Here is a 14,189-nt window from a genome sequence, read left to right on the forward strand (position 1 = left end):
AGCAAATACTGGAAGGCTTCGTGCAAGAACGTAGTTAATTTTCCATGCCATTGTTCAAATTTTCATTGAAAAGTACTTGTTAGGCCTAGATAGGGCTTTTAATCTTCTTGTATCCAGCATTTGACTAGCTCTGTTTGCTTAGGGTATATGAGATGTTAATGCCACCTGCTGGCTTAGAATTACTGTAAATCTTGCTCTGCACCTGGAGGAAATGTACAGAAGGAAATAACTGATGTGAACAGCATCTATAAATCTGAAAGCGTAGGATTAAAAAGTTCTAGTTTTAGTTTGTTCTTCTGGAGAGAGGATAACTAATTCTGCACTGTTCCCCTTCTGCCTTTCTAAAAACTAAGTGCTGGGGGACAGGTGAAGAGAATTAAATTTATATTCTGTTGTGTAGCCATCAGCCAGGACTTGGGCTTTGTATGGCTTTATCACTTGACTAAAAGTTTGCTTCTCATCCTATACTTGTGATTGACACTTCTAGAATCACAGAATATTCCAAGTTGGAAGGGGCTGATAAGGATCGAGTCCAACTCCTGACACCGCTCAGGTCTACCAACAATGCAAACCACTGTCTTTTTCTCTAAGCTGTTTTCCCTCTGACTTGCATGTGAACGTTGCAGCTCCTGGGAGAGGAGGCAGTGGGAGAAGAGCAAAGGGTTGTTTTGTTACCAAAAAGCTGTAGATAGCCAAAAGATGCTCAGTTTATTGCTAGAAGACAGGTGTTTAAAATGACATCTTAATTGGTGTTTGATTGTGGAAGAGAAAGAAAGACTTCCTGCAAGGCATGCATTTAATCTAAGATGAAAATAAACTGTTATAGATAGGTTCAAATTCTGATAATCTTAGTAGTATTTTTCATTTATAGCAATCTTTCTTGGAGACTCTCAAATCCTGTGCTTCTTCTGATTTATTCATTGGACTTTCTACTGCAAAATAATAAGGTTAAGTGAACAATTGCATACATTCCCTACTTTGTGTTGTCTCAATCTGAAAAGTGATTTAAAAATATAACACGTTTATATTTAACACTTCTTGAAACTTGCAGTCTACATACACTGACACTTTGTTGACATTAACTCTGCAGGGTGAGTCTAGTGTATTGTAACTCTATGTGCCAAGGGAAGTGGAGGGGGCAAAAAAGCTACTCCAAGTTGTGGAAGATTCAGGATGTGATGTGAGGAAGAAGCAGCAGAAGTGTTACCTGGAAAAAGATGTGGTGCGTTTGTCTGTGCTCTGAGTTCTCTTTCCCTGCTAATTTAATAAATAGGGACTGTTGTTCTTTCTTGGCAAGGGAAAGTTTAAGCTCTATGGAAGTACTGGTATTCTCAGCAGTGGAGAAATGTCTGTGTTACTTGGGGTTGTGGGTTTTACTTTTTTTTTTTTTTTTTTTCCCTGGTAAATTTATACCCAGTTTGCAAGATGTTCCTAAAAATCATCCCCTATTCTCTTTTGTTGTTTCTCAGAAGTGTGAATGGGCTTAGTGGAATGCTAGCATTTAAGGAATGCCCTTAAGATTTCTCTGGCATTTGCTTTATCCCTAGAACATTAGAAGCAGAGCTCTGATGTGAGTGTGTGTGGTTAAGAGCATAAATTACACATACTATTCAACATAACCTGTCAATCAGAAAGTAGAGTGTCAGATTTAGCTTCAGAGCACAGGATTGGATCAGAGGACCTTGTAGTATTGCTTCCAACCTAAATTTTTCTATGATTCTGTAATGCTTCAACTGTTGTGTATGAATATAGCTTCTCTTGCATCTCTATCTACATCCAAAACTTTACTGAGCCTTATTTGTGGTCACTTCTCAAGTGCTTTTTGAAAGGCTTACCCGTTCTGTATTTCCATGTAGAAAGTAAAAATGGCTGACAGAACTGGACCAGCTTTTAGGGGGCTGTTAGCGTAGGTATAAAATATGTTAACAAGTGCTGCTTAAACTGAACAGACAGACTTTCCAAACCCCTTCTGGCTTTGAGTGAGTACAAAAGTATGAAATTTCTGTCCCCTGCCCCTTCTCAAAGCAGTGAGCCTTAATCTCCCTGGTATGTAGGGTGTCTGTGGATCGTGTCTCCAACTTCCATTCCTTAAAGTATTTGTAGTCTATGACTGGTCTTTATTGGACTCCGATGCACTGGATAAAGGCTGAACTGTCATTTCTTCTCACAGTATGCTTTCCTGTATTGAAATTATGTATTTCTGCTTGAGTTACATTGTTTTCTGAGGGCAGCTTGACTTAGCTTGAAGTATTGAGAGCCAGAGGATTTTGAGAGCTCAAAGTATTGAGAGTCAGTGAAGTTTTCAATATACTTTAAATGACTTATTTTCTTATGTTTCTATGGGACTGATGAAACTTGTACATCTAGACACCAAACTGATTTAAAGTTCCTCCATTAATAAATCATACTCCCTTCCACATTTCTTGGGTTTGACTGTTATATGGGTAATCTGGAAGTGTATATTAAAGATACCTTATCATAAAGCTTTGTCATTTTGTAACATGTCCAAATATATCAGTAAAGCATCCACTTTAAAATGGAAACCATGTGTGTAACTAACAGTGACAACAGCTGTAAAAATTAAAAGATAACTTGAGTTTCAATGGACATTCAGCCTTACAAACACGTCAGTACAATTGCAGTAGTTAGCAGGAAGCCTAAACTTAAAACACACTATCTTTAAAATAAGTACTTTTGCATCCTTGATAGAACTCGTAAAGTTACAGAGAAATGAAGGAAATTCTGGGAATTCACATGTAGATTCTTTCCAATGAAAATGTGAAAGGTGCCTTTCTCCTTTTGGGGGGAGGGAAGGAGTAATTAAGAACCATCTGAGTACCCTTCAGGCTTGTCAACTTAGAGATTGTTCTGTCTCTACAGAGGCTAATTCTTCAAAGTCTGCATCAGCATCCTGACTGCATGGACTTCTGTGATCCAGTTTCATGGAAGTTGAAGTCTTTGAAAGGACTTGTAACTTTATGGGGAGGTGTGCTGTAAGTTAATATAGCCTTTGGTATATTTGCATATTGTTTGTAATCATTAGCTGGTTTCTATTTGTGTAGTGATTGCAGTAGGATGATAGTAGTTAGCATCTGATTTAAGTCATTCCTACCTTGAATACTTCTAACTGGCTATCTTGAGATGCTCTTTCAAGCTCATTTCTATGCATACCCTGTTTTTCTCTTATATTGCTTGGGAGGTGAGTAAACCTTTCAGCTGATAACTTGGCTTATGCATATGCTTTTTTTGATAAGGTGCCTGCCACTAAAACCAACGTGTTCTGTAACATGTTGTATCACACCAACTAAATCCTGTATTACCAATATCACTGCATAATCTGCATCTTGGATACAGATTATTTTCAGGAGTTAGGAAATACTTTGTGTTGAAATAACTACGATCTAATTGTTTATTACACTGGATATTATAATTTAAACCCGCAGTTTGGATATACGCATGAAGCAAATATACTTAGCACTACCCTTACTTAAACACAGTATTATATTCCCAGCATTCAGTCTTTGAGCCTTTATCCATGAGATATAAGAAACAATTGAATCAATTTTTCCTGTAAGGATGATACTGAGCAAATAAGAGCAACACATTAAAAGGTAATCACAGTTTACCATAGTCTGACTTTATGAAAGCTCTCATCTTCACCATTATCATTTCAAACAGACTTGGCTTAACACAGGAAGTTAGTGTGTTTTGTTGACATCGACTCAGTGCTTGCAGACAAATATGAAATACATGTGCTTCTGAACCCCTTCTGTGGCTCTTGGCAGAACAATGTGCTTTTACAATTCTTTCCTTTTTTTTTTTTTCTTTTGGAGAAGTAAAATTGATTCATTGGAGATTAAAGATGAGAACATAAGACTTTACATTTGAAGTAGATACTCTCTGCCCCAAGATATATTGTTTAGAAATTTATGTATGTGTAGTTGCCAATTTAGCTGGGATTTGTTCCTTATCTCATGCTTATTTTAAAAATACTTTTCAACGGTCCTCTGCTTTGCATACGAATTGCATAGTGATATGTATTCATTGTAGTAATTCTACTGTAGGATTTAAGTATGAAAGAAGTGTTCTTACCTTGCTTGAAGTACCAAGATTTATATATCTAGCATCCAAATTTATATGGCTGTAAGTAACAGACTTCTAGGTTTGATATCAAAACCATCTTTTAACTAACTACAAAAGATGCCATGGCTATGTATTAGTTAACCTGTGGTTGACAAACTCAGGAAGTAAAACTTGACTTTTAAAATCATATTTCTATCTCTGCGTACCCTAGCCAATTGATAGGTTTTCTTTGTGTAAAGATCCCCAGACTGTTAGAAGGGGTCTCTTTTTTACCCTGTTACTTTTATTTTTTAAATGTAGTCCCTGCTTTTCCTGTTGCTATTTATTATTTGCCTTCAATGCATATATATGTGTGTGTATAAATATATAGTAGATATATGATTAGATCCTACTGATTACTCTGGTTACTTTTAAACCTCCTTGGAGGTATATTTCTTACAATGGGCTGTATCTGTATTTTCTTCTAGAAGTACTTTTTCAGAGCAAAAAGAGACAGGACAGTTTTATGAGGGAGGATGCTTGGCACCATGGAAAACTGTTTCTAATTTTGAATAGGTATGAAGCAGCAGTGCAGTGCTTTCCAGAAATGCCTTGATTATGGTTTTAATGCCTGTTTCTTACTTTTTTTTTTTTCTAACGGTTTGGTTTCAGAACCTCCATCAAAGAATCGCTTTATTCCATCAAGTAATATTCTAAAACAGAGCTATAAATATAACGTACTATCTGCCTGTACAATGAACAACTGGCACTTATGCACAAATTGATTTAAGCAAATTGTAGCATGTCTTTTCAAGAACAGTCTTTTCTGGACAAAAATATTGTTGTAGTAAGGACAGGTTATATTTCAAAAAATGTCACTTGTTAGAACAAAGACAAGGCAATTCCTTGTGGCATTCAAGCATGCGACATAAGAAATACATATAGGTAGTTATCTCACTGATGTAGCACCTCTTTTAAGAGGTGATCTACTACTCCCTAGTCAGCACTGACTGACTAGGTCTTGCAACTCTTATGTGTGACCTATGTACGTGTGCTACTCACAGATGTTTCTAATGTGTAGCTGGTGTAACAGAAATCATTATTGTACAGAAAGCACTTGTCTTCAAGGTCCAGAGGTATGAAAATAGGGCTTGAAACTCACATTGCATATTGTATATTCAGTAAGTATTCAACTTCATTCAGGTGCTCTGTCAATGCCTTGTCTTGAATAGGTTTGTTTTGGTCACATATTCATTCTGTTTCTTCTAGTAAGAAAATAAGCCATTGTCTGTTTTCTCTGTCATTCTTCTTTCTGTCTTTGTACACTGTTCTGTGTCATTTTCTCTTTTCTTAGGTCTTTCTGCCGTTGTTCTCTCTTTAATTTTCATTTAATTCTTCCAAGTTACATGGCTGGAGAAATTTACAAAGGAGGAATCAACAGTCATGTAAAAACTGAATGTTTAGGGATGTAACCTGCTATTGGATGGGGCCAAAGAAAAGATGCAGTCAGCTGTTGGAAGTAATATTCAGTCTCTGAGCATGCCCAATTTGTCTTGTTTCAGATGAACTATGTATTTGCTAGTCAAGTCTTTACATATTGATGCAGAACTTACACGAATGGTCTTCCTATACTCTTACATAACCGGTACCAGGCAGTAGCTGTGAATGTTCTGTAATCTTACAGATTTTTTTTTTTTTTTTTTTTTTTAAGGTAGACAGGGTCAGCAGATTCTAGCTCATTTGTTAAAACAGTACCTCTTGTGAGACAGGCCATAGCCTCAAAGATTTGTTATGGATTGGTTTTGTCTTACTACAGCAGGTTTGTGTCTTATACAAAAATTCCACTTCAGCTGTCCTGTTTGTCAACTTTTTCACTTGTATATTACAGAAGTCATTGAATGAAAAGATCTGTATTAGAGATTCTTGATGGAAAAGATAGTCTGAGATACATTAATGATCTTAAATGACATAATTTTATCAGTCATGTGTGGAGCTTTCCATTAGGCTCTTCTATGTGTTTTGAGTGCTGATCATGCTGACTTTGCTTGTGAGGCACTAGAAGAAAAATCTAGAAGAGATGAAGTACTTGAATGGAATGCTTCTGAAGAATCTCTTTACAGTCTTCTGTCTTATTTCTTCTCAGATCATTGCTAATAATGCTTCATGTCCTAACATCAAGTCGGTATAATTGTCCTCTAGAAGAAAGGCTTATGTATTGGGCTATGGACGTGTCTTGTAAACAACTAGGAAATACAATTCCTTAGAGAAAAAGAAGTGTAAGTGATATACTTCTGTATGGAGTTTGCCCTTTAAATATCATAGTCCTGGCGTTCATCTGGGGTTTAAATTTTCGCAGCAGAGTTCTCTCCCTCTAGGAGTTCTTGTTTTCAGTTTGTACACCAGTTTTCCCAGCTCCTGTAATCTTTATCAGGTGGCAAAAGATGGGATAGAGATCTTTTTGCTGTAAAAGAAGCTGAAGTTCTTGATGCAAGTAACACTGAAAATGTTGTGAATTTAATTATCAGCTGATAGGTGTATGTGTGATTTTTTGTTGCTTTAAATCCCACGTGGAGCTCAATAACCTATTCGTAATCCTTAGTGGAAGGAAGAGTGTTTGCGGCAAAGCGACTTGTTTATGCTTGGTGGACTTTAGGACTTTAGGGAACTTAAAACTTAGTTATGAGTGAGTCTTTGATAGATTAATGCCAAACTGTGGGCTGGAGAAATGCCTGTATCTGCTGCTAAATGTTTGTAACTCTTTGTAGCTGTCAGTGGCAGTAGACTGCATTTAATTGTAGCAGTCATGTCAGGAGGGACATCTGGAGGGGGCCCAACCCTGAGAAATGAACTTCTTTGGGGCGGGAGGGTATTTTGTGGCAAAGAGCACTTATGGACAGATGCAGGAGGACAGAACAGTGCTGGTGAGGCTAGCCTGGCTCTTGCCTCTGGCTTTAGAGTTCAAAGGTGGTAGGGGAACAATAGCGCTGATGCTGATACTTTTTAGCTGAAAATTGTCATGGGTACAATTGCTGCTCTTTTTATGATTAAGAAAATGGTTGAGTTGCCCTTTGATTAGTTATAATAGAGTGCGAGCTGGATGGGTAAATTAATCTTGGGTTGCTTGCTTAAATAACAATTTTAAGTGTAAAAAGTAGCTTATCAGATATGCAGAAGGGCAGATAAGTGAAGACTTTTGCTGGTGACAGTGTAAAGAATCTTCTAACATTAGATGACGCATTTCTTCAAAACTTTTTTTGAAAAAGAGCATGTAGGCATTTGAATAACCTGTATGTTTATTGCAGGAAACTACACCAGTATTCAGCAGTTATTTTCAGTTGAGAGGCAAGCACAGATTGCAAATAAATTTCAGTTCAATCAGTTAAGATGCTGCTACAGTTAAAGAGCTGAAGAGCACTGTGAGGTAGTGTTAACCTGAAGACAAATCCTGGATAATGGCTTAATTCACATGTCTTGTCGGATAAACGCGAATGGTGTTCAGTGATTTGGAATGGATGATTTAATGTTTGAATTGCAACCTCATCTGTCATGTTCTTACTGCATCAAGCTAGACCATTAAAATATAACCTCTTGTAAGCCAAACACTTCTGTGTATATTGGAGCTGGGATCAGGCAGAGCTTGGGTGCTGAACAGTCTCGTGAGAGCTCTGCTAAAGTTGATACCTCAGATGGCAGATTCTAGTGTAAGATACAAGAAACATTGAACAGGCTTTTGTAATCCCTTTCTCCCCATTCTAGGGTTTGAAAGACACGTTGAAATATGAATGTATTTATCAGATGGCTTTTCTCTCTAGAGCAAGCAAATATAATGCTTTGTAGGCTGATGAAATGTTTCCCTTAGTATAACCTTTTGCAGAAGGTACTGGTTACCTGTTGAGCAGGCCACGTCTGTTAGTACAGGAAAGCTGAAGTAGTGCCTAAGACTTGCTGGGATTTTTCTGTCATCTTAATCGGTGAGAAGTCCTATGTGTGTGTCAAATAGGGCAGCAGATATCATAGAATACTTAGAGCTGCCTGCTCTAAGGTAGGCAATATCTTAAAATACTGATTGTGTGCAGAACAGAGGGAAAGGATTTATACAGTACTGAAATTATGAGGGTAGCTTTGCTGAAAGAAACTCAATCTACTGGGCCAGCAAGCTTTGGGTTGTCATGCATCGGATGGTCAAGTACTAATCTTCTGTGGGTATTTATTGTACATAAAGAATGATAACATTCTCTTAAATGCCAATATTTACACATTGTGTGTTCAGCTTAAATCTGGAATAAATTCAGCCTTTTGTGCTGTGCCACAAATTGAAGAACTCTGTAAAAGTTATTGAAGATGCCTTCCTCGCATGAGTTGACTTAGTATGGAAATTAATCTTGTATAGATTTAGAGTTGATGGGGTGACTCGCTGAGTGTTTGTGTGCGTGTGTTTTCTAGAAGTATAAGGTTAAATTTTTTAATACTCTTCTACGTAATACTTTTTCTTAACAACAATCCCTGAAAATATAACAAGCATGTAAGTGAAGTTACATACTTCATGTTCTCTGCTGACTTGGTTTTTGGTATTCTGCCTTTTCAAAATTTACTATAAGGCTTGGTGTAATGCTTCAGTTTTGGCCAGAATTCATGTATTTCAAATGGCAGTTATGTAGCATGGACAGGCTTTCAAATGCTTTTTAGTAAATGCAGTGAATGATCCCTCAAAACCTTTAATGTTCTTTTGTTTTCTTCAAGGTTTGGGCCCCATGGAATCCCTGTGACCATATTTCCTAAAAGGGAGTACAAGGATAAACCTGAAGCCATGCAGCTCCAAAGTAAACCATTCCAAGATGAGGCACAGGTGAAGTGTGAATCTAATGCTGCAGTCCCTGATGACTCTTCTCTCACGCAGCCATCAGAACCAAGCTTAGCTAAAAGCCTATGGACTTCTAAACCACCTCCTCTCTTTCATGAGGGAGCGCCATATCCTCCTCCTTTGTTTATCAGGGACACATATAACCAGTCAATACCTCAGCCTCCGCCCCGGAAAATTAAGCGGCCCAAGCGTAAAATGTACAGGGAGGAACCCACTTCTATCATGAATGCTATCAAACTACGACCCCGGCAGGTCTTATGTGACAAGTGCAAAAACAGTGTTGTTGCAGAAAAAAAGGAAATAAAAAAGGGTGGCAATGCAAGTGACTCTTCAAAATATGAGGATAATAAAAAACGAAGAAATGAGAGTGTGACTACTGTGAATAAAAAACTTAAGACTGACCACAAGGTGGATGGAAAAAGCCAAAATGAAAGCCAGAAAAGGAATGCTGTGGTCAAGGTTTCAAATATTGCCCACAGCAGAAGCAGAGTAGTTAAAGTTTCTGCACAAGCAAATACTTCAAAAGCGCAGTTAAATACAAAAAAAGTTCTCCAGAGCAAAAACATGGATCACGCAAAAGCTCGGGAAGTCTTGAAAATGGCCAAAGAAAAGGCACAAAAGAAGCAGAGTGCAACCTCCTCTTCCAAAAACGCACATTCAAAGGTCCACTTCACACGGCGTCTTCAGAACACCAGCTCAGGTTCCCTCCCACCTCGATTGCGTTTAAAGCCACAAAGATATCGGAATGAAGAAAATGACTCTTCTCTCAAGACAGGACTTGAGAAAATACGGAGTGGCAAGATGGCAACTAAGCCCCAGTCTCGCTGCTCCTCCACCCGCTCAGCAGGTGAGGCCCCTTCAGAAAATCAGAGCCCCTCAAAAGGCCCTGAAGAGGCCAGCAGTGAGGTTCAGGACACAAGTGAAGTGCATGTAACTGTTGATCAGGATGAACACCAGACATTGGGCAAGAGAGGCAGCAAAAGCAATATAACGGTTTACATGACCCTTAATCAAAAGAAATCTGACTCTTCCAGTGCATCAGTTTGTAGTAGTGATAGCACAGATGATTTGAAATCTACCAACTCTGAGTGTAGCTCTACTGAAAGCTTTGATTTTCCTCCAGGCAGCATGCATGCACCTTCTTCCTCCTCCTCCTCTTCAAAGGAAGAGAAAAAGCTCAGTAATTCCTTGAAAATGAAAGTCTTTTCCAAAAAAGTCTCTAAGTGTGTTACACCAGATGGCAGGACCATATGTGTAGGGGACATTGTTTGGGCCAAGATTTATGGCTTCCCTTGGTGGCCAGCCCGTATTCTGACCATAACTGTGAGCCGGAAAGATAATGGCCTTTTAGTTCGACAGGAGGCTTGTATATCGTGGTTTGGGTCCCCAACAACATCTATTCTTGCTCTTTCACAACTATCCCCCTTTTTAGAAAACTTCCAGTCGCGCTTTAATAAGAAGAGAAAGGGTCTTTACCGCAAGGCCGTCACAGAGGCAGCTAAGGCTGCTAAGCAGCTGACTCCCGAAGTTCGGGCCCTGCTGACACAGTTTGAAACGTGAACATGGAGAGTAAGGTAGGCAAGAAATCCGGAGGCTCCACAAAATTCATAGCCTAGTTAGAGAACTACCATGAAGGACTTGCCAAGTCAGAAGTTGCACTCGGTTGAATGCTCTTTTTATACTAAAGTTGTTCCATTTGTAGCGGTTTCTTGAAAGTTAAACAAATTGAACATGCAATCAAAATTAGCCTAAAGTGAGAATTTCAGTATTTTTCAAGTGACAATTTTTTTTAAAGAAAAAACTCCTCCAACACCCAATGCATAGGAGCCATAGCCTCAGCTGAAAGGCAGCTTATTTGCAGGGAATTTTTTAGTAGTTTCTACCCAATATGTACCTAGTTGCTGTGTGGCAAAGGGTTAACACAAGGGATGAAAGTAGTAGCTGTGATACTTTATTTTTTTCTTTAGGTGGCCCATCAGGGAAGTGTAGAAATGTAAGCCTTGTCTAAATGGTCTTTAAACATTATTTCAAATACTCTCTAATGTGTTTAGTCTGGCCAGTGCAAATTGGTTTGATGCATACATAAACATTTCAGAGGCACGTGCCAATCCACATAGGCCAGTTTAAATGCCATTAGGAGACTTGCTGAAATTTTTAAGGAAGAAAAATTCGTGTAACTGAAGACCAGATTAAATGGGGTTTAATCTTAGTGACCAGTTCTTAAACACTCAGCCTTTCTATGCACATGGGGGCACAAATATTGACACTTCAAGGTCTGAGAAGCTGAGAGGGATGCCTGTAGCTCTAAGACAAAGCTGAGAAGTTGCTCAGTATTTGAGATCAAGGGCTGTTAATGCTGCATAGGTGTGAATCATAACTTCTGGTCTTTCTTCCTGAAGAAGTCTTTCAGGCTATGTGCCTGGAGTTTTAGATTAAGAGAGGCTTTGTTTTGAATGTGTAAATAATTGATTGCTGAAATTGGTCAGATTTTCTCCTGACTGGTTGTTCCTAAATTCTTAGGATACGTCCTAGTTAATTACACTTTGTGAATTGTCAGATGTGTAATTGTTGCATTTTGGATGTATCTAACTTCATTTTTTTTAATATTTCCGTTTAAGGTATCTGTTTGCAGGTCAGAAAATGAGAATATGTAATTGTGTAATGCTCTGAAATGTAAAAAAAAAACAAACAAACTGTAAATAAAATTGACTAAATCTGAATTATTTGTGTGTGTTTCTCAAAAAGCTTTGAAAAAATCTAGGATGTTAGAGTACTTTATATGTATGCCGTATTTAGAGGACACCTTTTTTAAAAAAGTAAATAGTCCTTTTTCACTCATTTTTAAAGATAACTGCTTGATGTAAAGTACTATTGGTGTACTTCAGTTTTAATTTTGAGATTAAGCAATTATCTCTCCCTTTTTGTTTCAGAATTAGCTCTGTAGAGGGCTTTCTGTAAAGTTTATCATTTTTCCCCCTATAATTAGATTGTTCCATATATTTGAATAAAGACTGTCATTTGTACAGTGGGGAAACATTTTCAGTTTTCTCCATTTACCAAAAACTAAGCAGACCCACTCACCACTGTTACTTCAGCTTTTCTTGCATGTCTGTTGCTCAATGCGGAGCATTTTCATGCAATCAATTATGTTTTTTGCTCTAGTTTTGGTCCTTATCTGACCATAAGAATTGCTCTCTTCTTTAACCCACTCCTGTTTGAGCCTTGCAATGTCTCGTGAAGAATCTGTCAACGTTCATCCCAAAGCAATTTTCATCCTGTTTTTTCCATAATTGCCCAAGTAGGCAATCATGACATGTAAAAACTTAAGCTTAGACTGAAAATTGAGATTTTAAACAGACATGAAAATGGGGTAAGGATCTAATCATCAAACCCTTAAAAAAATCTTTTAAACTTGAGATAAATTTCATATATCCATGATAGTGTCTGGTCTTTGCAAAGCATTTGCTTTCTTTTAACCTTTTAAAATTATTCTGTTGTGCTCACAGAACTACTTGAAGCCCAAAGTGTTGAATACATGACCATTCAAATTTCTTCAGAAGCTCCTGGTGAACTCTGCTAGGTGCTAGTTCAGCTTCCAAATATATCAGCTTTTCCTTGGCATTCTAACAGTTACAAAAAAAATCAACCAACTGGTCAATGCTTTTTGAATGTGATAAACACACAGTAAATTTCATAATGCAGAAAAAAAAAAACCTGTTTCACTTCTATGTATTCTTTCCTGCAAACAGAAACAGTTACTTACTTATTTAAGTAAATAAGCCGTATTTGTTACTGAAGCAGACTGCTTTTTGAAGCCAAGAACCCATACAGCATGGTTTAGATGTCTATGCTGGTTTCTTGAGGTTTAGAATCTCAAGCAAACTGGTTATAAATTAGTTGTTCTGGCTTAAGTAGTGGTAAAATCAATATTTACACTGTATTTTTTTTTTAAATACTTGGAAGCTTTGTATTCAAGCTTTGTATTTTATTTAAAGTTAGCATAGTACTAGAGCATACGTAGTTGAAGTTTGATCAGGTGTTCACTGCTAAGATTGAAGAGCATGAAGTTTGAGGGGGTTTCTTTTGATTGCTTTATGTTCAAACAAACTTTACAAAAGGTGTTTAATGAGTTTGAGTTTTGTAGGCGGTCAGTCTTAAGAAGTCTTTCCTAAGTTTTATAGTGTATACTAAATGTGCAGTACATCATCCTCTCAGACTTAACAGATTTCGAAACCACCAGAGTATTTTTTTTCTTCACAACACCATGCTACCTTATATTGAAAGCTACCTTATATTGAAAATATCCTATTCATGGGTCCATGGTCTTTCTTTTCACTCTGAAGTAGCCAAAACTCTAGACATAATAGTTGATAATAGAGAAAATGTTGGGCTTAATGCAAAGTCTGGTTCTGACAGTAAGTCACCTTAATTATAGCAGCATGTATGCTGTGTGTAAGATTGGCTTTGAAAATTTACACAGCGCTAGGCTTTGTCTTAGCTTTAAACTGCAAAAAGCTGCTTTCTTACATGCCTACCTGATCCCAGCAGTGCCTGCAATCTGAGTGTGAACTGCTGTTCTTTCTACTTTCTACCATCTCTGAATTAGCTTGACAGTTTAAATGATTTATCAAATAACTAATGACAGGAGCATGCCTGTATATTGCCAGCATAGTGCATCTGTGTAATTAAGCCGTGCAACTGTTGCAAGCAGGCTGTGCATTACGAACACAAACAGTAGTGTAAAGGCTGACTCTGTTAGTTTTATATCAGCTTAATATAATGAATTGCAGATGATGCCTTTTAGAATTAAGGAAAATCCTCAGCATGGTGGTTGTATATGCAAGGTATGCAATTTGGAGAAAAAAATGTGTTAGGTAGTAACGAGTCTTTTACACAAGCCTACTATTCCCTAATATTCCTTTGAAAATCTTTAGTTTCAGATGAAATGTTTTGCAAGAGGGTAGTTATGTCAAAACACAAAGATTTGTTTGGGATGTTTGGAAGTTTGATCGTTTCATGAGTAAAGCCGGGAGCAAATGTGAAATGCTTATTTTTCTGGAGTTCTACAGGAAATTGAACAGATATTTGTTATTTTTCTAATCAGAGTTGTAATTTTATGTCAACACTTAAATGAGATAATTACCTCTGATATACCACTATTTTCCTCTTATTGTTATCTTTAGTTTGAAAGCTACGGAACTGACATCTACCTCACTAGCAGGGACATTGGGGGTGGGTTTAAGTCAAATGTGCAAAGCCAAGAAGA

General features: G+C 37.5%; 1 protein-coding gene across 4 annotated transcripts in view; it reads left to right on the top strand.

Annotated features, from left to right (window-relative positions):
• Positions 1-14,189, top strand: part of PWWP2A (PWWP domain containing 2A) — a 29,915-nt gene that overhangs the window by 3,559 nt on the left and 12,167 nt on the right. The window contains exons 2-3 of one of the 4 annotated variants that reach the window (XM_084535390.1): positions 2,881-2,993; positions 8,803-11,643. In XM_084535390.1, the coding sequence (XP_084391516.1) occupies positions 2,920-2,993; positions 8,803-10,483 (1,755 nt within the window). In that variant the 5' untranslated portion in view covers positions 2,881-2,919 and the 3' untranslated portion in view covers positions 10,484-11,643. Of the gene's footprint in view, positions 1-2,880; positions 2,994-8,802; positions 11,644-14,189 lie in introns of those variants that run through there. The other 3 variants (XM_084535389.1, XM_084535391.1, XM_084535388.1) reach the window with 3 other exon arrangements.

The sequence above is a fragment of the Aythya ferina genome, assembly GCF_964211825.1.
Source record: "Aythya ferina genome assembly, chromosome: 14".
Taxonomy (NCBI): domain Eukaryota; kingdom Metazoa; phylum Chordata; class Aves; order Anseriformes; family Anatidae; genus Aythya; species Aythya ferina.